The sequence below is a fragment of the Kryptolebias marmoratus genome, linkage group LG13 (assembly GCF_001649575.2).
Source record: "Kryptolebias marmoratus isolate JLee-2015 linkage group LG13, ASM164957v2, whole genome shotgun sequence".
NCBI classification, from domain to species: Eukaryota; Metazoa; Chordata; class Actinopteri; order Cyprinodontiformes; family Rivulidae; genus Kryptolebias; species Kryptolebias marmoratus.
Genome location: NC_051442.1, coordinates 9,218,932 through 9,246,812, shown reverse-complemented (window position 1 = coordinate 9,246,812; position 27,881 = coordinate 9,218,932). Strand labels below are relative to the sequence as shown.

Here is a 27,881-nt window from a genome sequence, read left to right as displayed (position 1 = left end):
AGGGAGGGAGAGGTTTTAGCATCTTGGAAGCCCGGGGTTAGGTGACAGAGGTGNGGGGGGGGAGGAGGAGGAGGAGGAGGAGCGGAGAATGAGCTATTCCTGTACCAGCAGAGGCAACAGCCAGGACCCGTCAGCATCGAGCGCCAACAACGCAGCCCGGAGCGGCGACAGCGCGGCGGACAGCACCGGCAGCGGCAGCCCGACGCAAGCGGCGGCGATGAAGGTGAAGAAAGGCTGCAACTCCGCCGAGGTGGTGGGGGTCCCGGCGACCACGGAGGAGGAGCTGCAGGCGAGGACGGCGATCAGCCCGGAGGATGTCCTGGGCTTGCAGAAGATCACTGCGAGTAAGTTGAGCTGCTGCTGCTGCTGGGTGAGGAGAGGAGGACAAAAGGTGGGAAAGATGGGAAAAAGGTTCTGGATGAGTCATTATCAGCTATAGGCCCGGTGTTCGGAGCGCAGGATAAATGATCTGTGACTCCAAATGATGCCATGTGTTGGATCCATGACCTGTGTCTGTGTGTGTGTGTGTGTGTGTGTGCGTGTGTGTGCGTGTGTGTGTGTGCGTGTGTGTGTGTGTGTGTGTGTGTGTGAGGTGGGTGAAGTGCAGATAAACACCATGTTTGTTTGAATGACTGAAAAACTGAAGGATCCGTGAAGGAGTCCCCAAAATACAGATGACAACCAATTACTGCGCATGTTTGTTTTTACAGAATATCTGATCAAATCATGAGCAGAGTGTTACCAGCTTCACTTGAGAGGAGATCTGTGGTCATCTCGTAAAGATTTATGTGGGCTTCCTTAACTTTTTTCTTCCTGTCATCAAAAAGATAGTGACCAAGACCCCATCTATTGCTGCTTTCCTAATAATCCTATTAAACAAGAGCATCACTCTGACAGTCTCAACAACCGTAATACCATTTTATAACTCCCGTTTTTATTCTCTTTAACTACTGCAGTGAAAATGTAGATTATCCAATGACTCCCACTTGGTATTTCATGACCCACAGCAGGGTCCCAGCAACAACTCTGGGAGTCGCTGCTTTACATCACTTAACGTCTAATTCAGGGGAGAAAAATGGACTTGAAAAAGAAATTGCATGACTATTTGTCATTGTATCAGTGAACAAAATCTTAAGAAAAATGAGTCATGTCGTCATTTATCTGTTTACATGAAGCATTCATGTGTGAGGAGCTTTATATCTGTTGAGTAATGTGTGTTGAAAAGAAGATGAAAAACGCTAAAAGCTAACAGTAACATAAGAAGACAAAAATAGAGCAAGTCTGAAGAAGCAGATTTAAAAGTGTAAATCTGTGGGAAGGAATTAAAGAGATTTCAGTGCCTTTCTATAAGTAAAACTTTTAAAAATAAGTTAAAAATAATTAAATATTTTGAAATATATTAAAGTTACAAAAACCAAAAGCCCTACCACCCATCTCCTGAATGAGCCGAATGTTTTGACGTTAGAATGACTAAAATGGCACAAAGTTTGCAAAAAGCAAGCATAATCATAATAAAAAAAAAAACAGGAAACCAATAAGTTTAAAAACCATGAAATTCCAAACTTCACTCTTAATCTTCTTCTTCTCAAAAACATCTAAATGCTGTTTCACTTTATGCAGTATGTTTTTCTTAAATTATGTCACACCGAAATCTCGGCGAAGCTGCCATGAAGCTCCTCCAAGCTGCTGAACACCTACATGTACGTTAGCTAACAAGTGGCAGGAGGACATGTGACTATTTAAAGGCTGCAGCTTACACAACGCAGCTACATTACATGAGTGTGATAACAGCTCAACACAACGCAGGATCTGCTCACAGCTTTTAAGAAGACATCTAAACCTTTTATCGACGATGGTCCTGCATGACGTTTCGAGTCAAACTGAACATATTTTCACACGTAATGATGAATTGTTAAAGGTAATATCAGTATATGCTTGTTTTTTAGTCTCTTTGTTGTATTAATAAAGGGAACTCATGGATAAATTCACAACTTTCTCACAACCCCGCCACAGCTGATTGACCTTAGGCAACATAAAAATGGCTGTAAGTCAGTCAGTTTTACAGATACTGAGCTAACATTGCATTTTTCATCCCCAACACGTCCTCTCAGCGTGACATCTCGTGATATTGCATGTGGCTGACCACACCTGGTTTGACCAAAATGGCTGCAACTCACTTATTTCCCAACATAAGACGATGTTAGTCTAAAACTCTGAAATGAAGGATGATGGGTGATCTGTATTCCCTCAAGGAGCACTAGCTCTTTAATTTAACTTTCAGAGCTTTTCCCTCATCTTGTTTTCACTCAGGGGTCTGGTCGTCAGCAGAAACTTTAATCTGTTCTGGACGGCGGTGATTTCCGCCTGTTTACCGCGGACATCGTTACGATTCCGCCCTTCGCGCCGGACCTGTTATGGTCTTGGAAACTCTCACTTTCCTGCCTGGCGGCGTCATCGCCGGAGGCAGGAGGAGGCATGTGTGAATCACCACAGCAACGTGGATGCACGCTTGAATCACTACAGCAACGTGAAGCATCTCCCTCTTGGTTACAGGCAGCAGAGCATGCATCTCTGTTCTCCCACACACTTCCTGTTTTCTCCTCCTCCTCGTCTCTTCTGTGTAACAGTGTGGCTGTTTCTGTTCACTGATGGACAGAAATGGACTAACACCTGCTTGACTCTGTTATTTACAGTGACAATAAAGCAGAAAACAACCTGAGCTCTCCCCTGAGACGCCCCCTGAAAGTTGCTCTGTCATTATTTATTTTATTTTATTTTATTCTACCGCAAATTCTCAAGTGGCTGAAATCGATTCCCTCTCTAAGTGACATGATACAAAAACGTAGCTCTCAGTGAAGCTCAGACTGGATTTAAATCAGCCCTGAGTCAAAACATGTGCTTGAAGCTGAGGAGTTTTTTGAATTACAGACATAAAACGATGTGAAAAGTCACTCTGGATGCTTCGTCTTTATTCTTTTGTTCATTCCTTAATTAAACCGGATCGATAAAGATTTGCAAAGACGGGAGGTTTTATGCTCAGTCGACTGATTATTACCTGAATCTTAATCTGTTGCATCAGTTCGAAGCTTCAGAGCAGCAAAGAAAGCTCCCCCGTGACGGCGCTTTGTTTCTCCTACCTGTTTTATTTTTGGACCCATCCTTTTTTTTCCACATTAATCAGTTGTTTTGTTTGGAGATGAAACGACGTCAGAGACAATCGGTAAATTTACGGAACATTTCATGACTGTAAATTCTCATCAGAGAAGTTTTTTTTTGCTGCCTTTATTTGTCTTTGTATGAAAACTGAGGTTTTGTAAATTCGCTTGAACAGAGTCAGACACTGAAATTGTGCTTTACTCTCAGACTTACTGTACAACTAATATTTTATTCCATATGTGGATAATAACTTCAAGTTTCAGAGCTCACTCTAACTGTGTCTTTACTCATCTTTACTTGTTTTGTTTTTATTTCTTAGATCTGTGAAAGAGACAAAAACCTAAAATACCATTTTAATACATTTTAGAGGGTGAAATTATATGTTACATATTAAAAACAATAAACTTAAATAAACAAAAGCCATTGGCAGATTATTTTATTCATCTAAATAAGATTTTATGTGAAATATAACATATGTTAATAATTATTAACATGTATTTGAAGCGTGACTACTAATTTGCATCAGTTGTTACCAAAAACTTTCAGTGGGGTTTACAACAATAACAGTTACATTATTAATGCTCAAATGATCAATATTTTTTACCACAGACACTAAAAGCAACCCAACAGACTGAAAAACCAAAACTTTATAACTTATTATCATAATATGATCTTAGTTTAGAGCTTTAGAACATAAATTTGCATTTCCAATAATAAATTTAGTCCTTTTAATAGAATCTGTTGCTACTTTTACTCTTGTTATGTATTTGTTGAGCCTTCTTAGTAATTAAAAGCTGAAATAAGAAGCCATGCTTTAAGTTTTCACCAGTTCTCTCGTGTTTTCTCTTCATTAGCCTCTCCCAGTGGTTGACCACAGGTGGAGTCAACACGACAATCGTTTCTGTTCGCAGCTACGTCACGCTGCTCATACGTAGCTGACGCAGGTTTACATTTACAGATCATGTTTTCACTCTGTGTCACTCTGCTGACTGATCGTTAGTCATTCTCCCAAAAGGAGTTTTTTTTCCCAGCATAAACAGCGATCTTCCGTTTTCTTGAACAAATCGATTCGCTGCTTTTTGTTGTCCTGTGTTTCAGTAAACTGAACGTTTTTGAAGTTTGGACTGATGTTCGTATCAAGCAAAGAGTAAAGGGAGAAATATTCAGCACTGGAATAGATGATGCCTCAGCTAATCATCATGAAGATGATTATTTACTGGCTGATTAAGCTACCATGCTGCTGCCACAGGCTTGTATTTTTTAGCTTTTGGCTTTTGTGTTTAGTTTGAAAGGTTTAGAAAAAAGTTTGCACACATCTGTGGGTCAGTGATTGTGTGTCATGTGTTTTTATAAAGTAGGGTTATGCCAGAGATGTCAAACCCCAGACCTCAAAGGCCACTGTCCTCGATGTTTGGAAGTTTTCCTGCTCCAACACACCTGATTCAAATGGTTTAAGTACCTCCTCACCAAATCATCAAGTTCTCTAGAAGCACCTCCACAAGTCGTCCATTTAAACCAGATGTTTTAAAGCAAGAACACGTCTAAAACATAAAGGAGAGCGGCCCTCGAGGAACGAAGTTTGACAGGTGGAAGTACTAATTAGTAGTTGGTGTCATACCTGCAGCAACCAGCAAAGTGCTTTCAGGCCGTCTAAGACTAATTAAACCTAAAAGAAACGTGATTTCAAGTTAAAATGTGGTTTTGTCTTCAGTGTTACATTAGTATTAGATAGTGACTTTGTGTAGTTAATCTCTCCACCTTGTTATCAATGTGTTGTGTCCTGCTGCTGCAGTGTGCTGCAGCTACAGAGCACGGAAAGAAAGATCTGCCATCACATTGGCTCTGTTTGGAGAAAACAGGTCAGCGTGCAGTTTATTACACAGTCATCTCCTCACAGGCGGTCTCACAGCTTCAGGTAACGATCCTAAATAACACCCAGAGCAGGGAGGCTTGACAGAAGCTCACGTACAAACAGGGCAGTGAGAGCAAAATGACCAACTGGGTGAAGATATGTTTGAATCAACTTGTTTTCTGATCCTTTAAGAGAGGCACAGAACGAATTAAAGACCTAACATTGCAGTGACTCGCCAATTTTTGTGTCATCCTAGCTGGAAAAATGACAACCTTTTTTTGTCAGATCTATAAAATAACATTGGCTTCAATATCACAAGATCTTGCATGATCTATTAGCCCTCGGAGTATGTGTTGGGGATGAATCTCAGCTACTAACACACTAACAAGAAAAGAACAAGAAAAAACTTTCAGACCAACTATTTAAACTAGTTTTTACTTTCATCAATGCAGTTTATGTAGTTTGACTCCTGTTAAACTCCTCTAATCTGCAGCTTCAGACCCTTTTCTTTGTTTTCCCATCTACTCTTTTTTTTCACAGTTTTAGTTTAAAACACTCCCTAACACCGTGCTGTCGTCATCTTCAGGGGAAATACAGGTCAGGTAATAAGGAACAGAATGAGTCGCCTGGTTTAAACCTGCACACTTCATCTCAGAGTTTCTTATTAAGTATTACCTCAACAGGAAATTATTATTTGCAGAATGTGGTAAACTGATGTCACACTTATTTTTGTAAAGTCACTTGGTGTTGGCTTCAAACTCAAACAGAAATTTACTGGAACAATCGGCACTGTAGTTAAACCCCGAGACAGACTAACAAATGAGACGTGAGGACAGTGTTCACAACGAGAACATGTCACTCATCTGGCTTATTACCACGCAGCATTTTTAATCAGCAGTGTGCTGCTTTGCAGAAATGTTGGAAAGGAATAAATCCAGCTCTGTCCTCCCTCTTCATCTCCTCCTCACTGCCCCTCTCGCTCCACTGAGTTTTACAAAAGAAACTAGAGAAATTGCATTTTATGTGAAAATGCAGAGTGAAGGACTGAAGAAGCTGAAACTGAGCTGTTAAAGCTAAAAGGAGCAAACAGTAGCTAAAAGCTGAGAGGAGAAAACCGCTGCCTAAAAGCGTAAGGGAGGAAAATGCTAACTTAAAGTAAATGCTAGCTGAAAGTTAAAAATAGAAAAACTAGCAAAAAGGTAAAAGAAGCAAAATTAAAGCTAAAAATTAAAAGATCAAAACACTCACTAAAGTAACAAAATCCTACCTAAAAGTAGCTAAAGGCTAGCTAAAAGTAGCTAAAGGCTAGCTAAAAGTAGCATAGGAAAACAAAAATAGAGCAAGTATGCTGAAGCAAATTTTAAAAAGAACAATGATTTTGGAGGAATTGAAGAGATCTCAGTGTATTTCTCAGGGGAAAATATTTATTAAAAAGGTAAATATCTTAAAAAGTAAAAATTACCCAAAAAAAGGACCAAAAGTCATATCCAGAAAGTCCTGAATTCGTTGAACATTTTGACGTTTAAATAGTTAAAATAGCACAGACGTAGTCAAAAAAGTTACAGAGAACAAACATAGAATAAAGATAAACAGGACAGTGTGAAACAACTAAACCAGATTAATCCACATGAGCTGCAAAAAGCCTCCCTTCATCCACCACCACAGCATCTTTGTTGTCATGTTTAGTTTTGTTGCAATGTGCAGAAGGTGTATGGTGTATAAACTCCAGTTGATATTTTAAAGAGTTTCAGCTGCAGAAACATTTTGTTCTACGATATCTTTCACCTCAGCCAGAAAACTGAAGAAGTAAATGATAACTTTTCTATCTTTGTCCGTTCTGTTACAGTCAACCTGCTTGCTCAGCCAGTTAGGGGTTAAACTTTAGACTAGTCGAAGCTAAACTGCACATTTAACGCCTGTTTTTAAGATTAATATCAGCAGTAACGCCACATGATGACAGTGCTTCGTGTTCTTGCGTAATGCGTTTGATCTGTTCCTCTTTCTTCTCCTTTCTGCTGTAAAAGTGTCTCTCAACAGTTGTTTTTGTTTTTTTCTTCTTTTCTGTGAACCACACTGTCACATGAGCGTAAAATGGAGAAGCAAAGTGAGTCTTAATTTGGACTAAAACTGTTTAACTTTAAAGTTGTGGTTTTTCAGCTTCTCGGGCGCGGAGATCGAAAGGTTTTTGCTGCAAAACACGTTTAACATTTTTGATTCGTGTTGTTTTTAGTTTTTTACCATTTAGCATTGCAATTATTTTTAAAAATTCGATTTAAAATGACTTTTTATTCTTTTCAAACTACACAACGTTTTTATCCTGTTACAGTTTTAGGGTGCAAAGCGCAGCTCAGCAGGTATTTTTGAAATTAAATTAAATCAAATCAGCTTCTAATTTCACACATTTCCCCTCTGAGTGTTCAAAGAAAATACATTTAACTGGAAAGTATTGTTGGTTTGGAGTTTTAATTTTAAATCGAAGAAAAATAAGAACATTTATACTTACTTGTGAACACAAAATAATCTGTGAATTTATTCAAAAACAGCACAGACATGGAGGCTTTCCTTGCTGCCAGTTTAAACATTTAACATTCCTACAGTTACAGTCAAAGTTTCACCACTTTCAGAGAAATAAAAAATATAATAACCCCAAGCAATGGCTGATTAACAAACCAATCTACAGCTGAAGTGGGACGCACTAAACCAGATCTCATTATCAGCTGCAGGCATGTTGTGTTTATAAGCCTCTAATATGGCTTTGTGTGTCTGCGATCCTAAACTCAGACCACCGGAAGGTTCGTCAGATCTGCTGTGTGATATCCAAAGACAAACGAGCTGCTGAAACAAGATTACGACGGTGTCATTTAGCTGAATGTGGGTCAAACGCTGCAGTACGTGTTGAGCTGCAGACCACTTGACCTGAACGCCGGTAATTTTAGGGCAAATAGTGACTAAGAAAAGGTTTCAAATCACAAAAACAGAAAGTATGCTGGACGAGAAGGTCCGTTCTGGTTCATCTTAAAGGTGAAGTCAACTTTTTCTGCACAAAACTCATCAAACCATGTTTTTTTATAGTCCTTGGTTTAAAAAAAAGGTCCTTCTCTAAAGTGTTGCCACAAATTTGAAAGCATACAAAAGAATCAAAATGTCTTAGAAGCATTAAGATGTTCCATCACAGGAGATAAAAGGCAAAGCCCAAACAGCCACTAAAACACCTGAATTCAACAAACACCAGCTGTAGCCAAACACCTTTGGCCATAAAATGTGCATTTGTACATTTAAAGCCTGAGGTTTCTGCAGAACTTCGTGAAATTTTGCTGATGTTTAGGTTTAAGAAGTGGTTTGCAGATTAGTTTCCTGTTTGCAGCAGCTTTGACAGCTAACAATCATATCCGTGGGTTTCCTAACTTTGTTTTGTCTGTAACAACCAGACGCTTGACTGCACGTCTTGCACTCAAACGAAGTGGATCGGTCCCAAGCAAACGCGCACAAAACTCGATGTTCCTGTGGGTGTTTACTGTCTCGTTCCAGAAGGAGCACTGACAGTGAAAAACTGTAAAATCTGATGGTCGCTTCAGTGGTTTCCTGCTGCCTGGTTTCCTTCTGCGGCTGCACACATGTGTGAAAAAAAAGAGACCTTAGGCTGTGTAATTTACTACAGACATCTCAGATTTTATGAGACAAAGCAAACACACACACACACACATACACACTCCAAACCAATTTAGCCTTGTTGTCGTCCTGGGATTTCATTAGGAGGCTTGAAGACGACTATTAGCACTGGGTTAACAAAAGGATGAGGACATCACCAGCTGGGGTTCAGTCAGCACAGACGCACACGCCAAATGATGCAGATCGGGCGTTAAAAGTGCCCTGAAGATATTGTAATGAAAATCAGTCTGAACTGGGATCTTTGCTGAGATTGTTTATCTGTTAGCTTCAGATTTGCGTGCGTGTTCAGCATTCGGGCCGACAAAAGAGCAAAGACATCTCAGCGTCACAATGAATCAGATCAACTCTTTCAAAAAAGAAAAAAAAACCCTCCTGCAATAAAAGGAGCTGACAGCCCACATGGATTTGGAGTTATGGGAGTTTGAGGTTCAGGCTTGTTAAAATCTTTATTTGACCCCGACCAGCACAGTCTCTTAAAAATGCTTTAAATGTGGGAATTCTGCTAAAATACTGGCGTTCTATCCTCATATCAAACAAACATTTTAGTTTTTACACATCCAGCTGTTACAGAGCAACATTTGCTTTCAGTTTGGGCTCTACTGACCCTGATTGTGTTGTTCTACTTACCTTAGATGTTAGAGCTACTTTTCGCAGCTGAACCACAGCTATTAAAACACTCAAAGTGACATTAGGTGTCATTTTAAAACCAAACAGCTGCACCTCAAACTCAGACTCTTTAAACCTGCTGGAGGGAGCTGCGAACTGAGGGGATAATTCATCAACACAAGCAGACTCTTTTTATTTCCATTTAATATGCGATTGTTGTCCCTGATTGGCCAATGTTGGTTTGTAGTTTCCAACACTAACACCCACTCCTGAAAGATCTGCAGGTTCTATAATTTCGAAGCGATATAGCCTCAAAATATCCAAAGGAAATTTGTGACAACGATATTTATAACTATATAGAAAAAAACACCAATGTGACACATTTTTATTTGCATAAACATTATTAGTGTAGATGGTATGATTATGGAACAGCTCTACAAGCAACCAAGCAATTTAAGCTCCAACGTTTAATTTGAGAAGGAGAGATTTAGGGATTCGAGTTTCTGGGTTTGAGTTTAGAGCAGCTGGTGGGTTGACTGGCAGGTCAGAGCTGCCATCATTAGCAATTAAATCATCCCTCTGAAACCATTTGCTCCGGTGTTGCTTTGAGCGCGCAGATGTGGTCGTTTCTTTTAATTAGCTGACGCAGCAGATAAACGGGGAGCGCCTGTGTGTGCGTCCATGAAGCCAAGCTGCCAAACAAAGAGAGACAACTGCAGATCTGTTTCTCCCAAACAAGAAGGACAAACACATGGATTTACCCTGCAGTCACAAACAAAATCACTTCGAGGCCGACTCTCTTTTGCTCGTGTGGCGGCTGCTACATTTAAAATCCCAGAAATGTTTTGTTTTTTCTTTCACCCCACTAGCATCACACGTGTTTTATGGTATCTGGTGAGACTCAGAGGAAGGAGCAGCAGCATCTTTACGTGGTTAGATGTTTCCCTCACATACTACTGGTATCGGATCAGGCAGGAAGCAGGAAGTGTCTGCTCTGCTGGGGAACTCTAATCAGCCGTGACGCTGCCTGGTAAGGCCAGGAAGGATTAGAGGAGTAAAAATAACTCACTTCTCTTGCTTTACTGGTCGCTTTGGGTATTTGTGCTCGGGCTGTATCTGTCGGGAAATGGCTTCTCAAAACACAATTGGTCATCAAGATTCAAGTAAAAAGTACACAGAACGGTTCTGGAAAAATAAAGTCAGCTGTTTAATAGTCAATGAGGACTTGAAACTGAATTGACTGGGATGTTGTTTACTGGACCATTTTTTAGTTTTTTTAGTCTTTCAGTTTGGATGTCTAATTAAAGAAACTCTTGAGATCACAGACTCTTTGCTTGACTTTACTTTTGCTTTTTTCGTCTTTATATTATACCATTATTTGTGCATCCATCCATTTTGATCCTGTTCAGGGTCACGGGAAGATGGTGCGTATCTCCAGCCATCATGTGAGAGACGGGGTACACATGGACAGGTCACCAGTCCATCACAGGGCTGCTTAGAGACAAACAACCAAGGCAATGTTCACACAAACACTTAAGATCAACTGACTTAACATGCATGTTAAGTTAGGCACATGGAGATGCCCCACGCAGAAAGACCCCTGTCGAGTTTTGATCCTGCAACCAGTCTTGCTGTCAAGCGACAGTGCCGACTCACTGCACCATTCTAAGGGAGACAAGAAGGCCCCGCTCATTGATTTTTATCAGTTTATTACAAAAGGAAATGTGAAGCAGAACATCCCAGGGATGAGACAGATCCAAGAGGCAGAATCCGTCTGACCCCAGATCATCAGAGAGCTCGTTTGCACAAAGCTTATCCGCAAAACACAACAACGCCACCAGTCTTGTCTAACATCGAGCTGTGAACAGATGTGGACTGTACTAACTTACTTTTCCATGACATTGTCATTGTTTTTTTTAAAATTAGCCACATATTTTCAGCAATGTTATTCTTTGATTTTAATTTTTCAAGTCTCTCTGCTAAAACGGCTGTGGTGCTTTTTGAAAATAAATGTTAGCATTTTTATTCATGCACCTTTTTTTTTTTGTCTCTTAGATTATCTGTGCGGCCCGGAGGAGAACATTTACAACATCGACTTCACGAGGTTCAAGATCAGAGACATGGAGACGGGCACTGTGCTGTTTGAGATCACCAAACCTCCATCCACAGGTGAGTCACTGAAGATCTCTGCGGATTTCTTACATTTAATCTAAATTCAACATGAAGCGTTTCCAATAAACAAACTATAAATTGTGATTTTCCTACATCTGTAGTAAAACAGCTGCTGCTGTAGCTATCTGAGTTTGCAAATAACTAAAAACAGACAGCAATATAAAGGTTTTTAATGTAGTATTATGATTCACTCGTTTTTTGTCCTGTTTGCTTTTGATCAAGTACTTCCTATAGTGAACGTCTGTAACTAAAAATACTATTATCTTATTTGTTGTTGGCTCAAATTGGTTTCCTCTTTAGATAAAGCAGGAGAGAAGCGGGACATCGACCCAAACGCCGGCCGCTTTGTCCGTTACCAGTTCACGCCCGCTTTCCTTCGACTGCGGCAAGTTGGAGCCACGTGAGTGAGAACCTGGACTTACGTTCCCCCCAATGGATGAACTAAAAGCTTTGTCTTGAAAACATCTGCCTCACGTACTTTTCTTGTTTTTGTCGTCGTCCTCCCAGAGTCGAGTTCACAGTCGGAGACATGCCGATAGAAAACTTCAGGATGATTGAGAGACATTATTTCAGAGAAAAGTTGCTCAAGAGTTTCGACTTTGAGTTCGGCTTCTGCATGCCCAGCAGCAAGAACACCTGCGAACACATCTACGAGTTCCCACCTCTGTCCGAGGACATTAGTGAGTCTTAAACCATAACACACACGCATTAATAAAAACTTTGACACTTTATGGACAGTGAAAAGCCAGAGATGAACTTATAAACTAAAGACCCACATGTTCTTAATTGTGTGTTGATTATCTTTAGCTTTTAAATCAAATAATATTTCTATTATTCTGCACTGACACACAAAACTTCAACATTTTTTTAAATAATTGGGATGCTTTAGTCTTCGAAATTCCAGCAGCTGTTTTTTTTTTGTGAGGCAACAACAGACAACTTTTTTTGTCTCTTATTGCTTCATATGTTTCTATGAACTTTACTAAATTAAACATGTTGCTGGCATCAAATTCAGGTTTAACATATCTGAGAATTAGTAATATCTTACCTGTTGTAGTTAGCTTTTTGAACATCCTCAGTTTGAAGAAATAGAGTTTAATTCTTGCCGGATTCACAAGCTAACATCTAATCCCAATTTGAGGCAAAAATGCTGCTTAAAACACCTTTCCATCACCAAAAACTTTGCATTTCCTTATTATATTGGCAGAAATATTATGATATTCTTACCTGCTGTCACTGTTTACTCTTAATTGATAAAAGGTTTACATAAATAACTGTAGAAGAATGAAGATTATATAAATTAGTATTTGCTCATTTAGGGGAAATTGCCACTTATGAGAAAGTTATTTTACGTGACACTACACCTATCAGATTAACCTGAAGGTGATAATCCAAGCAAAGTTTATTTACACAAAAAAAGAATTAAAAAATGAATTAATCCATGTATAATAATATACATAACTACGTAATGTAGATTTATGAATTTTTGAGATTGCTGCTTTAAAAACTTCACTGGTCCTGGCCACCTTCAGATTAGCCGCTAATCCTCCAAACTGAGGTCATTCAAAGTGTTATCTGCAGCAGGTAAGATATTAATTGTTCATAAGTTCCCCACTTCTAAACATGTAAACTATCGCTTCAAGTTATTTGCCAAAAATCTGATGACTGTTCTTAGTTTCATAGCCTCCAAAGCATTTTGAAAACGTTGTTATAACCAATATTTGTTGGGATTTTTTGGTCTGTGTAATCATGTAGCTACAAAGAAACATTTTTCTTTTCAGAGCAGATATCAGTTTTCATCTGTTTTACACTGAGACGTTATTGTTGTTCCTGGGGGAAGAACCAGCGCTCTAACCGTGACGTTTTTGTGTCTGCTCTCAGTCAGAGAGATGGTCGTCCACCCGTACGAGACGCAATCCGACAGCTTCTACTTTGTGGACAACAAGCTGGTGATGCACAACAAGGCAGACTACTCGTACAACGGCGGGACGTAGAGACGACACACCCACGTGAGACGCAGGCGGATTTATGGACCAACTTGAGGGACGATCGAAGAAAACAGTGCTGGGGGTTAACGTCTGTCTGTCTTCTTTTCCTCTTTCTATCTGTCTCCTGCTGAGAGAATGGATCCAGACACAGATGTCTTTGTTATAATCTGTGTGTGTGTGCGTCTGTGTGTAAGCACATAGAGATTTTAAAAAAAAGCTGCGTACACACAAACACACACACACAAACTCACACACTGGTTTGTGACGTGACAAACCAGCAGGTGAACAACTTTTTAAGGAATATCAGATGGTTTTTGCTCTTTGGCCACGTCATATAAAAAAAAGCTCTTCTTATACAGAAAGAAATTTTTTTTTTCATTCCTGTATAGGTTGTTAGAGAAACAAATCTAGCATCTAAAAATGTGTGTTTTTAGGACTTTAGTAACAGTTTTTGGGAAAATAATTTCTCTGATTCAACGAGTGCTTTTGATCCGTGTGTTTCTTGTCCTTTTGTAAGATCGTGTGAGTGTCTGTACGTATGTCAGTTCGAAGCAAGATTACTGCTCGGGTTATATAAAGAAAATAATTTAAATGTCAGTAATGTTACAATCAGGTTTTGAATAGGTCAAGTAGATTACCGAAACATGCTAGCAGATTTTCTTCACAATAGGCAGTAAACCATTCTAAATTTATCACTTATTTCCTTCCCTTTTCCTATGTTCCCGGTTTGTTTGTTGACTTGTGTGACGTGTACGAACAGTAGCACACACAGGATGTGTTTATTGCATTTTCTCAAAGCACAAGATTTTTTACTATTAAAAAAAAAGAAGCTTATAAAGGTGAACTGGTTCAGTATGACCGTAAGCATACTTCAGCATCCTTGTGTTGTTTTGTTAAAGACTTGGCTCAGATTATCTGAAGTGGGAGGTTTTGTTGAAAAGTTACAAACAATTAACATCTTACCTGCTGTAGGATAGGTCAGTTCTGACTGGATCGATGAGCTTATGGCTAGTCCAAGCAGAACCAGGACCAAAGTGGGTTTCTTCTGTCTTACAACAACTCCAGTCTCAAATGTTTTATAGCGGTTTATGAAAATGCGATTTTATAAACTTTAACACCGTCATCAGTTTTATATTACGTGGTTATTCCAGCAGAAATGTGATATTCCTGTGGGGAGTACCCTGACCTGCACTGGAAGTGCTACAGCTGCCTGCTGCTGCTGTTATTTTCCCCTGCAAATAACCATGGAACTGTATCCAAATAAAAGCAGCATTTCTTGAAAGAATGCGTATCGCCTCGTGCGCCAACATTTTAAACACAGACTTCATTGGGATCCGTTCAGGCTTAGGGGATGATGCTCAGCTACTACCACACAATTTTAGCTCAGGATTTGTACAATCGACTAAGTTGTAGCCGTTTCTACATTTTATAAGGTCAGTTGGCTGTGTCGGCCATATTGAATTGGGTTGACTCCAAACTTTAATCAGTTGTAGATGTTCACTCCATCATTGTTTGCTGAAAGTTTCAATAAAATCCATCCCAGGTTTCATGAGATATTTCGCTGACAGACCTCACCACACACACACACACACTAACACAGGCATTAACATGATCCCTCGCCTTTCAAAGTGATAATAACTGTGTAAGCTGAGACAGATGGAGGTTATAAATGATCAGTCAAATAAACAGCTGTGAAAACTTTGAGACTGAAGCTGTTTTAGGATGTTTTAAGAATTAACATCTGTCTCTCCAAACTAAAGTCATTCAAAGAGTTCATTTCCTACAGCTCTCAATCCTACACATCCTTTCCAAAGAACTCTGCTTCAAAAGATCTGAGTTGTTGCTTTAATGTGACTAAAAGAAATCTGTGAAAGTTTCTCTTCTTGAGTTCAAGTTAAAGTTTGCTCCAGGACGAGGAAACATTTGTTTCAGATTTATGTTTTAAGGCCGAAGAAGAAAGTTGGAAAATGTAGCACAAATCACCTTTTAATCTCGTGTTTTTATTTGTCGGACAGTTTTTGTTTCTGGGTCCTTGTTGTCTCTCTGTCGCCTGATTTCAGATCTGTTGTTGGAAGGAGTTTATTGTCTGAAGTGTCTCGGTTTGCCTCTAAACTGTTACTGTATATGCACTCTTTACTGAGACACAGCCTGACTCAAAGGATCCAAATAATTCGTTACACTTTTTTAGCCATATCTTCACATACGTTTTGGTCTGACACACTGGAAATACTGTTCATTTTGTGACTTCATATTAACATTTCTACCATGTAAATTATTTCTAAATGCTAGTTGAGCCAAGTTTTTTGGGGGGAAATTACTTGAATCCACTTGTTATGTGTCCAGACAGTGATTCAGATTATTATTTGCTCTCATGTGATTCAGGTTTTATTGGCGTAGTCGTATTATCATTATGATTATTTCTTTTAGTTTTCACAAACTAACTGAACAAAGCAAATGACTCAGATTGGACTCAGCCGGGGAATAAAGTGATTGACTTGAATGTTTTGTGATAAAAATGGTTACACAGATATTTATAGAAGAGATTTATAAATGACTGATTGTGAATCGTACAAATTATTTTGAACTCATGTAAAGTTTTCTGATGTTGGTGGGACCGAAATATAAAAAAAATAAAGATTTATTGGATTTTTTTGAAGCATCGTGGTGTGTTGACTGTAACTGGGTGAATGAAGGGGACACACAGTTTGCATGGCGGTGTTTTATTATCAGAACACATATGGCTCATATGTGACATTTAATGATGAAGAAACATATAAGTCATCTCGGACGTTCTGCCTTTGTCCCCTGCATCTTCAGTTTATGACGTTCTCTTATAATAAACGTGATAAAAACCAGCTTTCACATCCTGTTGGCAGCCTCTTATCTCACATTTACCCTTCAACCACCTTTCCGTCTGAACACACTGTACACTTATTTATTAACACCTTCCTGATATTGATCCGTGTGTTTCTCCTTCCTCAACGCTGACAGTCAGCCTTTACCGTCATGGAAATAGCAGCAGGTGCATTGCCTTTGAATACACTACGTGTTTACAGCTCTCTTTGTTTAAAGTGCTCATGAAACGAGTCCATATAAACGACTTGATGTATTTGTCAGGGGACGATAAGATTAACAGGGGTCCTGTCTGAGTAGAAGAATGTTTCAGGTCAGTATGACGTTACAAAGTCAAACCTGAAGAGGAAAGGAACAGGTCTGCTGATGTCCTAAAGCAGAGGTTTGTGCTTATGAACAATCAATATGTTACCTGTTGTAGATGGGTTTCAATTTGGAGAAATAAGAGTTTATTTCTGACTGGTTTGATGAGCCAGTTTCAGCAGAGCAAAGAACTGGATTATTGCCTTCCTAAAACAACTCAAGTTTCAAATATTTTACAGCCTGTTTGTGCAAACTCTATTGTATAACTTTACAACATTGTCAGTTTTGTATTACACAGTCATTCCGGCTAAAATATTCTGATATTCCTGCACCAGAAGTGCTACAGCTAGCTGTTTGTGCATACAGAAAGCCATGTGATATTATATATGAATAACCATTTAATAAAAAACTGACATAGGCGTAAAAGTATATATAGGATTTGCATGAACTGCTATGAATTATTTAATATTTGAGTTGTTTTAAGACAACAATGATCTGCTTTGGTCCTGGTCCCACTCAGACCAGCTGTTAGCTTTTTAATCCTGTCAGATTTAGACTCTATTTCACCAAACTGAAGCTGTTCAAAAAGCTATCTACAGCTGGTAAGATATGAATTATTCATCACTTTTCCACAGATCCCCACTTCCAGACATCTTAACTACGGCTGTAAGAGACAATTTTATTTTCTTTAACTTCTTACATCCTGTCTGCAACTCTTGTCAAACTAAGTTTCAGCTAAAAAAACGTATCAGAGCTGGTTCATGTGGGTTTCTTTTTATAAGAAGAATAAACAGGTTTCTGAGAAGATTATGTAATAAGACAAGAATCTCCTCTGTGAGCAGATGTAAAGGCAGACAAAGAAACATTTTTATAGGGTTTTCCTAATAGTTTTTTCCTTATACTTAGACCTAACGCCATTTATGCTTGATGAAAAATGTACTGCCTGTTTAAAAAAACTTAGCAGGAAATATATTTTTCAGTACAAGACTAAAAAACATGAGTATAGCATATAAATAATCACCTAAAGTCTGCCACTTTGGTGTTTACAAATTACAAAAAAAAAGAAAAGAAAAGTTGATGTGTGCTTGTTGTGACAAAACATTGGTAAAAAATAAAATATGCAACCAAACAACAAAGACTTACAATTAATTAAGCCCATAGTAATAAGTTAAATTAACTGATACAGTTAATTCACCCTCTTTCGCTTCCATTTTTGCATGTAAAACAAGCAACAATCAGAAAAAAAGCATCGCTTCAAACAATCGACCAAACCCATGAGCATTATCTGTAAATGATAAACAGATTATTAAAATGACGCCACTTTCAGGAGAATGCCCACGAGGAAATGACCTCCGTTGTTTTTCATCTGTTCTGTTCCTGACACGAGGAAGTACCGAACATTTAAAGTTTAATATTAAAGCTGAAGGTTCAGCAGCATTCAGGGAATATTTTAGTTAAAATTGTCAGATTATAAACAGTAACTCTTTTGGAATATGTGCTACTGCTTTTTTTATCATAATCATAGTATAGTATATGCATTGTTTTTAAATTATCTATTTATCATTTTCTAAACCATTTTCTAACCCTAAAGTTTCTTGTTTAAAGGCCTTGAACATTTTGTGATGGAAACCTTTAAGATCAAACTATTTTCTGTTAAAGTTAGAGCAGATTAGCCTTTTTGGACTGAATAAATTAAACTACATCTTATAAAACATTATTTCAGAAGCTTTAAAAAACATTTTGGTCTGTCCTGCTTTTTATCTTTTGTTCCTAAGGCTGGCTGTGTGTGTTGTTGGCCCAATGAGGAAATGTGCCCATGTTGAACATGGCGTATCCCCAGGTGTTGATGCCCATATTAATGCAGAGGATCCCAATGATGTTCAGCATGAAGCCGGCTTTTACCTAAAAAGAACAGAGATTCACATTCTGATGAGGATACAGTTGAAGGAAAATTATTTTAAAGTCTTTGCAAGCAATGAAAGTTGGTTCATTTATAAATTCTCCACCAAATCCTTAGAATAAAACTTGCTGATAAAGACTTCATGAAGCATATCACAGCAAAGGCTCCAACTTCTGGCTGAATTTAAATTGAAACCAAGCGTGGAAGCCGTTTAGCTGCTTGTGGACTGCGTGAATCTCACCATGTCTATGACTTTGAGGTTCCCAAACGAGAAGGCGATGGCGTTCGGTGGTGTGGCCACGGGCAGCATGAAGGCCAGAGAGGCAGCGATCGTGCACGGCAGCATCACGTAAAGAGGGTGGATCTGGATCGCCGTGGCCTTAAGAGACGCAACACATTCGTTACCTCCAGATATCCACGGTGAAGGTTTGTGTTAAGGTGGCATTTGTTTTTACCATTGAGCCCAGGATGGGCAGGAACAGAGTGGTGGTGGCCGTGTTGCTGGAGCACTCCGTGAACGTTGCAACAAGCAGGGACAGCAGGATCGAGATGGCAAAGGGGGGGATTTCCTTCAGAGGCGCCAAACTGTCTCCCAGCCATTTGGACAGACCTGACACCTGCAAACATAAAAATAAACCTAAACTAAAATATATGTCCAGACCCCACTGTGTGACTTGGAACACAGAATGTGGCTCTTTAGAAGATCTACAGAAATCTTATTTACTTTAAAAATGATTACGAGTGGCATATTTTGCCTTAACTGTATAAAAAAGCTAAAAAAATGTGATCACAGATAGATTTAAAAAAATGATATCATGGTTAAAGAGGCTCCGAACAAATTGTTGTGAGCTGTAAGACTAACGTGATCATCTAAACAAAACAGTTTACTTATTTTTATAGCTGTAAACAAATGTGAGCGTGAAACCCTGCGAGGAGAGTCGGTGATGTTTACCTCACTGCCGGCGGCCAGAGCGAAGCCTCCTCCCAGCAGCAGGATGATGTTCCAGGGCATTCGCTCATGGACAACCTGCCAGGTCAGCAGCGTCGGGGGAACCTTCACCAGCTTACCTGTGAGACCCAGGTAAGACAGAAAACAGTGAACACGCTGGGAAATGGTGTCACACCTGCAATCAGTACCAGGTCAACAACAACATCTGACCTTCCTCGCTGTGGCCGTAGCTGCCACATGTGGGCAGCCGAGAGGGAATGACGAAGAAGAGCATGGACATGAAGATGGCGACAGTCCCGTCTGACACAAACCTAAGAGAAACAACTTAATGTTACTTAATAATATTACAACAGAGGTTTCTTTGACCTGTCCTGACTTACAAACCAACTTATTTTTACACATCATTTATGATAAACGACTGAACCAGAAGTTCAAAGTTTAAGTTTAAAGGCGTGCACAAAAGAAGGAAGAGATGTGAAGTTAAATAAAGCAATTTAGCCTGCTATTTTTCCAACAATAGCAGGCTAAACAAGCTTTATGAAAACACCAACAAGTTTTCACCGTTTCTTTTTTAAGGAAAATTCAGAATTTATTAGGTGCTGACATTAAATGTCCAAAAAGCAAAGAGCCTGTCCACATTATTTTGCAAAAATAACTTTTTCTGCTGTGTTTGCACCTCTCATCCACAAGCAAATTACATTTATGAGAAAAAAAATATTTGAAATACTTGTTTTAAATGACGAGAAATGCTCTGGAATGAACTCTGACCTGAACTGAGATCACTCTGTGCGCTACAGGTAAGATAGTGACTGCTTGGAGGTATTTCTTACAGCCACACCAGTAAAATAACCACAGTGTTGACCAAAAAAAGACAGGGAGACGAAAAGACTCACGCCCCGTCCTGGTTGAAGAGCACTGTGGCCCAGCCGGGGATGAAGCCCGGCTCCCTGGTGAACCACAGGAGCACGAGCAGGACGAAGATGGTGAGCACGGCTCCTTCAGCAAACTTCATACTGCCCAGCTTCCTGTACTCGCCTCTCATCACAGCATACGCCTCCTTATCTCTGTCGCTTTTCATGCCGCAGCCGAATGACTTCTTCAGGCTGAAGAGAATAAAGCACAACGGGCACAGATGTTCCAGATCAGAACAAGATCAAATATTAGTTTTAAAAAATGTTTCCAAAGAGTTAAACACTGAGGTGGGAACAGATGAAATAATAATTAAAATAATTATCATATATTCAGCATATTTTAGGTTATTGAATTGCAATGCAAAGTGCTTTACAACTGACTGACAAAATGTAGGAATTAAACAACTGATTAAAAAAGATGTTTAGTTCAGATAATGAGAAACATTAAATATATTATCAGAAAGAGGAAAAATATTAAATATTGGACCAAAATATAGTTATTGTACAACAATAACAAGCCAAGGTGCTGTTAACTGAAACATGTAAAAAAAAACACTCATAGTTATTAGATACACCTTATATTATTTTTAAGTTGTCTTACTTGAAGCCCAGAAACATAAACTGAAGCCAGAGCCAGGAGATCACCAGCATGAGCACCATGTTGGGAAAGGCAAATCCGAACCAGCTGGCAAAGTTGATCACATCTCCGTTGCCCGGGAATAGCCTTTAGAAAAGGAGACATAGAGTGATGAGGAGAGCAGAAATATGATGAGCTGCTTTTTAAATTGTTTTTATCAGTGCCTCACTTGTCCATTTGGCCCTTGAGGATGAGGTTAGGGGTCGTGCCGGTGAGCGTGGCCGTGCCTCCGATGCTGGCAGAGTAACACACACTCAGACTCATTCCTTTGGTCAGGAGGTCATACTTTTCCTCCATAGCTTGTCTTCTGAATTCCCGCAATAACTCTGAGTTTTGCATGGGCTCAACTGGGAAATGACACATTGAGAATGTTAGTGGAGGTGTCTTTTTTCAATAAATCTGTCTACGTGGCCGGCGATTTACCTACCGACGCCGTTCGCCTGTGGAAGCTTTTTCTCATCCGCCACTTCCTCCCTGGTTTCTCTCATCTCCAGCTCAAACCCGTGGTTTTCTTGGGCTTCAGCCTGGAAATCCCGTTCTTCTGCTTGAAGCTCTGTTGCTTTCAGCTGCTGGAGCACAGCGTGAGCGATGGGCAGCATCATGGCCGTCGTGGCCGTGTTGCTGATCCACATGGACAGGAAGGACGACACAATCATGAAGCCCATCATTAACCTAGAAAAGAGAGGAATAACATCGTTATGAGCTGTGATGGGACGGGTGAAATGTGTGGTTCATTATTTGTTTTTATTATGCATTTCTGTAGTTGCTCATAAGCCTTGTTGTTCGGTTCAGTTCAGTTCCATTTAAGACATCACAGCTACTTGTTAAGGTTTACATCACGGGTGTCCAATCCTGGTCCTGGAGGGCCACTATCCTGGATTGTTTAGGTATTTCTCTGCTTTGACACAAATGATTTAAATGAATAAGTGATTAACAGGGTTGTACAGAATTTGAAGAGCAGGGAAACATCTAAAACCTGCAGGATAGTTTTACCATAAATTCCCTTTTTTTTTGACGGTGTGGCTACATTTCTGAAGACATTCATGTCAACATTACAGCCCTGGCTATGCTCCAGACAAATAAATAAAGGGTAAAATGTTGTGCTAACAAATCTGCATCAACCAAGTTTGTTCCAGTTTACGGTTCTGAGTTTTAAGTAGCCCTTTTTGCTTTCAGAGTGTTGAGCTCTCAGGTCATAAAGTTATATAAGCCACGTCACCAGGCTCTCTTACAGAGATGGACGAACGCCAACCAGCAGCAAAACCCGGAGAGCGATGCGTTTATGAAGGTTCCAGTTCTCCACTGCGATGGCCACCAAGAGGCCTCCGATGAACAGCATGTTCGAGTCCTTCAGATACTCAATACTGACCTGAAACGAGTTACAGACATTTAGTAAAAGTAGACAAAATAAGTCACAGTAATCATCCTTTAGTTACCCATGAAAATGCTGATGTCATATCATAGTAACTGCTTTATGAACAATAAAAATGAAACACTTGTGGAATCAGCAAGTTTGTACATGACAATAAAAGTATGATCAAAAAGCACAGAATCCAGGTCTGATTATCTCTATCGCCTCCTGGTCTTGACGTCAAATAGGTTTTGCACGCATCACTGCATCTTAATCTATTTGAGCAATCTAATTATCAATTTGTGACCTCTTCTGATTGCTTGTTCATGTCAGACACAAAGGTGTCTCACACTGGCAATAAATCCTGTGCAAGTTCTGTCAAGTTAAGTTCTCGCATGACTTACGGAGAACAACTGAAGCAAAACTGAGAGCATATATTTAAATTATCTGTGAAGCTTATCATTAAAAGCAGCAGCGTGTCATTTACGGTATCAAGAACACGCAGGTGGACACAGGATATGCTGTGACAAAACAATGTTTAAAAGGGTAAAAAAGGAGCGTACGTCTCCAGCCTTCATGATGCCCATCATGGGGAAAAGGACGACTGGAAGCAGGGCGGTCACAGCCAGAGGCATACACTCTGTGCACCAATAAAGAGCCATAAGGATGATCACATAGCCGCATCTCGCCTCCTGTAAACACAAACATACACAAGTGGGAACAGGATCAGATTTTAACATACGCTCCCCAACACTTGGGGATACTAATTTAACAAGTAATCTAATTAGATCCCTTATTTATTTAAACAAATAACATTTGTTTTGAACAAAAAAGAGCTGCCAAAACAAAGTTCCTGACGCTTTACACTTCTTTTTATTCCAGTTATGGTACCTTTGATAGCTATCTACTGATGTATCTAATCTTATTGTTCCAGCGTTTATAGCTTAGCAAGCAGAACACTGATTATTTTAAATATACTGAATGCATTTCGGCTCCATAACACGGTGAGCGAAGCTGACTGAGGTGTAAAGAACTGTGTTGGAGCTCCTAAACAAGAGGCTTCTAGATCAGCTAAAGAGGCTCTTTCCACAAGAGCAGGGAATCGCAGAGCTAAACTTTTCCATGGCAACACAGAGTTTTTTTTTTTTCTCTCTGCACTACAATTGCAAGTAATTCTGTAATTTATTATATTCCTTTTTGAATTAATGCCATGCACTGAATGCAAGGATAATCGTATGATACAAACACATAAAACACATGTTCTGTTAATAAAAGAAGCATGAAAGTTGCTTTGGTCGTAAATCTACCTGAGGGTTGTCACCTGTTTGGGACAAATGTGGCTAAATTACTGCAGCTTTTTTTTGAGGGGAACTGTTATTTACTTTTTATTCATGTGTCTGTTCGTTAGTAAATTATCTCATGAACCCCCTGGATGCATTTTAATGAAATGTTCCCATCAACTCAATTCAAGATGGGAGCAAATCGACTTTACAAGCAAACAAAAGTGGACGTATCTCAGTCCGTTTTAGAGTTGCAGAGGGAAAGTTTGGTGTGGTAGTAGCTGGGAGTCATTTCCAACAAGATCTTTGTTTAAAACTTGCATGCAAGATGACAGGCAATACACATTCCCTCAAGAAGTGCTGCTTTTATTTTAATCATTTCTTTTGTATTTCTGTTGTAACTTAGCATTTTTCGCTTTCTCTTGTTTTATGCAACCGAACTATGTGGTTATGTTTGTAAAAAATGTGGTTTGGATCAAAATAGAAGCTTTTTGAGCATTTTCACATAACAGTAGCACGCAGATAAATACTCATTTCTTTAGTAAGATTGCACAAAACCTTTAATATCCCGGTGAGACGCACTGTGACACATTTTATCCTGTAGTGACCGAACACACGCACAACTCCAGCAGCGTGAATATTTGAAACCCATCTGAGTGGATTTTAAACATTCGGTCACAGCCGCCAAGACAGACGGTTACTGTAAAGTACAAACAGGTATCCAGCTTTCATGTCCTTTTTATCTTATCGCTGCCTCTGTTGAAAAGGCAATAAGACTTTACTCATGCAGATAGTGGCAAACCTTGATCATCGACCAAATACTTTGTTATGCTCTTGTCCCAGATAGCATTTACAGTCCCTCAGTAAAAATAAAAATGCTCATTTAAACTACCCGACACAAAACTTTCCGCTGGTAAAACCACAATGAACTCTGCAAGCGCTTCGAGGATCTGCTTCGTGGCACTAAAACATTCAGTCAGTCCAGAAATAACAGCTTACAGAAAGTTGCCAAATGTAATGCACCAAACTGCTTCATTTCTGATGGACTTTTGCTTCCAGACTTTCTTGTAATCTTCTGAAGTGGTTTCAATCAATAACTGCTCAGACTTTCTGGAGGTCTTTTAATTAGTTTTCACTCCGGCCACCATTTGGAAATAAACATAAAACTTCTTTTAAAAAAGCTTAAAGGAAAGTGCTCAGTCGTTTATGACACTGTAAGGCTTAAAGCTGATATAAATCTGGTTTTAGAGAGTTCCCAAAGCTAAACTATATTTGCCTAAATAGGATAAAAGGTGATGTCCTTCGAAAGATAAGTGCAAAGACAGTCAATGGCCATAAAAAGGTAATAAAAAAAACAAACTCGAAGTCGTCTAATGTCACCTTAGATGTCTAAATTTTTAAGAGATAATCAACAAACTTCTTAGGAATAACAACATAAGCTATTATCGCTTTTTTGAGTGACATTTAGGTAGACGTGTCGAGTCTTTGTTCTTGTTTATAAATAGATTTGTTATCTGCAATGCTTCTTAGTTTGAGAGGTTTATGCTTTGATTTGTAATCTGGATCAGATAAGACGGAGAAAACTTCACTATTAATCAGTAATAAGGAGTAAACCAATATAACCCCAAACTTTGCAGAAGTGCACATTTACCAGCATTCTCAGAGTGGCTCCTCCTCATTGTTTTAAATTAAACAGAAAACCATCTAAAAGTGACACGATTTGGAAGAACTGAAAGCACCTCCTTAAGTTTTTGCTTAACTTCTGTGATGCAACAGGTATTTTTGATTTGTTGGTTGATTGCAGAAAGGTTATTCATATCTATTAAAATTAGTTTGCTTTATGGATTTGTTTTGTTTTGTTTAAATATTTACAAACCTTTTTCACTTCATGATAAGTAAGTTTGTGCCACGTCTTAAGTGTCTGCGTGGTGAAATGAAACATGAAGGATTTTCTTTAATCTATTAGAACTAATTGGGACTCCAAATATACTGTTTTCTGTTTGTTTGTGACGCGAAAGTACAGTCCAGACTATGGTTACTCTTTTGTACATGTTTTTTTTATGATTTATAAATGTCAAACGCTATTTTCTCCACTGTACTCTAAGAAATCTTGACACAAATCCCTGCTGCATCATATAAGTTAAGCAAATACTGATGGAAATGTTGTAAGTGTTTCCAACTTGTGTCATTTTCAGATAATCGTGTGTTTCATTTTTAAAAATAAAGGAGAACCACACTGACTCACTGTAATGTGTCGTTGTGCAATAGTAGAGATTTCTGTGTTTTTCATATTACACATCATCCGTATAAAAATCTATCACTTAGTGTTTGTTTTTTAGATAACTGTCTACTTTATATTTTATGATGTGGCAAAATGCTTTAAATTCATAATGTGTTAGATTATTATTTAGGAATCTATTAAAAGCTTTTTTTAAGCTTCAAACACTGATATAAAAACTAAGGTCTCCATTTTTCTGATTTTGGCAATAAAACTCCTGATCGCAACTTCAAATGATCAAAACTGAAACATTTTTTGTTATTTTAGCCCAAGAAATCCCTACATTCAAGGCAGCGTAACAGATGATCTGAACAGATTAAATGTTTTCTCATTTTTAAAGATAAATGACCAATTTTGAATCAGTCTTTGCAGTTTTTACAAGGCTTTTTAATTCACTGGTCTCATGACATTAAGTAGTATGAGGAAGAACGGAAGGCGAAAACTGTGATCACAGACAGGAAACAAATATCTACAGGAAAAAAAAACTTTTTAGCAGCCACACAAACACACTCACCGAAGTAGGACTGGCCAGTGGCAGGGTAAGAAAGGCGAGTGGAGTGATGACAATAATGAAGTAGTTTCTGTGGTAACACAACCATTTCAACGAGTTCCCCATGATGCTCTCAGAAAAACCTTTAAAAACTAGCTCAAAGTTAGAAACCTCTCCGAAAGCTTGGTTGAAATCAAAAACAGCTGATCCAGATCCAGGCACTTGTCCGATATGAGGAAGAGGCCAAGTGTGGATGAAAAGAGGGAAATAATATCTACAAACCTAAAAATAGAGAAGAGAAGTGAAGTAGAGAAGAAGCTCCTGAGCTAAATAGACTAAAATCAGCTCAACTTAGTGTCTATATCTCTGTTTGCATATCAAACATTAACCCAACACCGTAGAGTTCACAATCCTTGACAGAGAGGCAGCTGGAGCTGCTAGTAAAAGAGAGAAAGGACAGCAGCTCAGAAAAGAGGGTGGAGAGGAAGGATGAGGGGGCAGATAGTCGAAACAAAAGACAGGTTTCTCAGGCCAAGCAGTCAGGCTCATGTTTAACCAAAGGTCAGGGGCGTGCATCTAACCCACTCACGTCTACAAAACCTGGGGTTTTATGTACAGATTTCTCTCTACAACAACACTTATGTTAGCACAAACTTTTGTGTGCTTGATAGTAGGTCTATGAAATTAAAAAAGAAAACATAAAATCTCTAATAAGAAGTGAATGTAGGCCCTTACCCTCAGCAGTTTTAATTAGTCAGATATTTAAACAAACTGACTGCTGTTATAAGTAATATGGAGGTTTACTGGTTTTATAACTTGTCCTGTGATCCATTTTTTTATAGGACTTTCTGTGATTGAAGTCTTAACATTCATCCACTCAGCAGAGACACACAGGAAAACAGGCAGCTTCTGTCTAACGTTACGTTCCATTTGTTCTTGGAAGATGGATTTTCTGAGTTTCACGGCGAAAAAATCAGCTGGAATGCCCCCCAGACCCTGACCCGCCTCAACCTGAAACTCCAACATGGCTGCCGTGTTATCCGCAGTAAGAAGGTTTTTATCTTCACTTGTCTAAAGCTAATGTAGCTTTCTGCTATCCAAGTGTTTGTACATTAACTCAACTTTAATACATAACACTGTTTCCTTTCTGTCCTGCACGCTCTTCGTAGGCAACACATAATCTATAATACTAAAATATGAGGTGAAAGTTAAAGTTAAAGGTTAACCAATTTGCCTATCGCTCTAACAAAAAAGATATCTCTACAGATGGATCCATGTTATTTCCATTTCTACTAAAAACTGGACTGGTGACACTGGACTGCAGCAACATATCAGCCATTTGAAAGTGGTGAAAAAGATGCATCAGAGGTTCAATTTTAAACTCATTTTTAATTAAGTCGGGGGCTCCCTGGAAAGCTGACAGGCTTCTGTAAAGAGCAGGGAACGTGTGGATCCAGCAAGTTACAGGGACCTGAGCTGCTGTTGT

The 27,881-nt window shown here is 39.1% G+C and overlaps 2 protein-coding genes across 2 annotated transcripts; one reads left to right on the top strand and one right to left on the bottom strand.

The window, feature by feature from the left end:
• The first annotated feature begins 60 nt into the window (after positions 1-60).
• On the top strand, positions 61-16,162 carry unc119b (unc-119 homolog b (C. elegans)). Its single transcript, XM_017421383.3, has 5 exons — positions 61-344; positions 11,339-11,452; positions 11,756-11,855; positions 11,963-12,135; positions 13,337-16,162. Exons 1-5 carry the CDS (start codon positions 89-91, stop codon positions 13,447-13,449), a joined length of 756 nt encoding a protein of 251 aa, XP_017276872.1. The 5' UTR covers positions 61-88; the 3' UTR covers positions 13,450-16,162.
• A 6-nt stretch (positions 16,163-16,168) lies between these two features.
• On the bottom strand, positions 16,169-26,806 carry slc13a2 (solute carrier family 13 member 2). The gene is made up of 12 exons (XM_017421384.3): positions 26,420-26,806; positions 22,911-23,039; positions 22,229-22,365; positions 21,424-21,668; positions 21,166-21,343; positions 20,961-21,083; positions 20,342-20,551; positions 19,659-19,759; positions 19,452-19,567; positions 18,955-19,116; positions 18,741-18,878; positions 16,169-18,501 (listed from the first exon to the last, which is right to left on the bottom strand). Exons 1-12 carry the CDS (start codon positions 26,519-26,521, stop codon positions 18,370-18,372), a joined length of 1,773 nt encoding a protein of 590 aa, XP_017276873.1. The 5' UTR covers positions 26,522-26,806; the 3' UTR covers positions 16,169-18,369.
• Between the last annotated feature and the right edge of the window lie 1,075 nt (positions 26,807-27,881).

Bases quoted from the DNA above. Each gene is read 5' to 3' on its own strand.
- unc119b (XM_017421383.3), top strand. From the start codon at position 89: ATGAGCTATTCCTGTACCAGCAGAGGCAACAGCCAGGACCCGTCAGCA. The intron at 345-11,338 runs GTAAGTTGAGCT...TTTGTCTCTTAG, and splicing joins CTTGCAGAAGATCACTGCGA to ATTATCTGTGCGGCCCGGAG. The intron at 12,136-13,336 runs GTGAGTCTTAAA...GTCTGCTCTCAG, and splicing joins ACCTCTGTCCGAGGACATTA to TCAGAGAGATGGTCGTCCAC.
- slc13a2 (XM_017421384.3), bottom strand. From the start codon at position 26,521: ATGGGGAACTCGTTGAAATGGTTGTGTTACCACAGAAACTACTTCATT. The intron at 21,669-22,228 runs GTAAGAGAGCCT...TCTCTTTTCTAG, and splicing joins GTTGGCGTTCGTCCATCTCT to GTTAATGATGGGCTTCATGA. The intron at 18,879-18,954 runs GTAAAAACAAAT...GCGTCTCTTAAG, and splicing joins TGCCCATCCTGGGCTCAATG to GCCACGGCGATCCAGATCCA.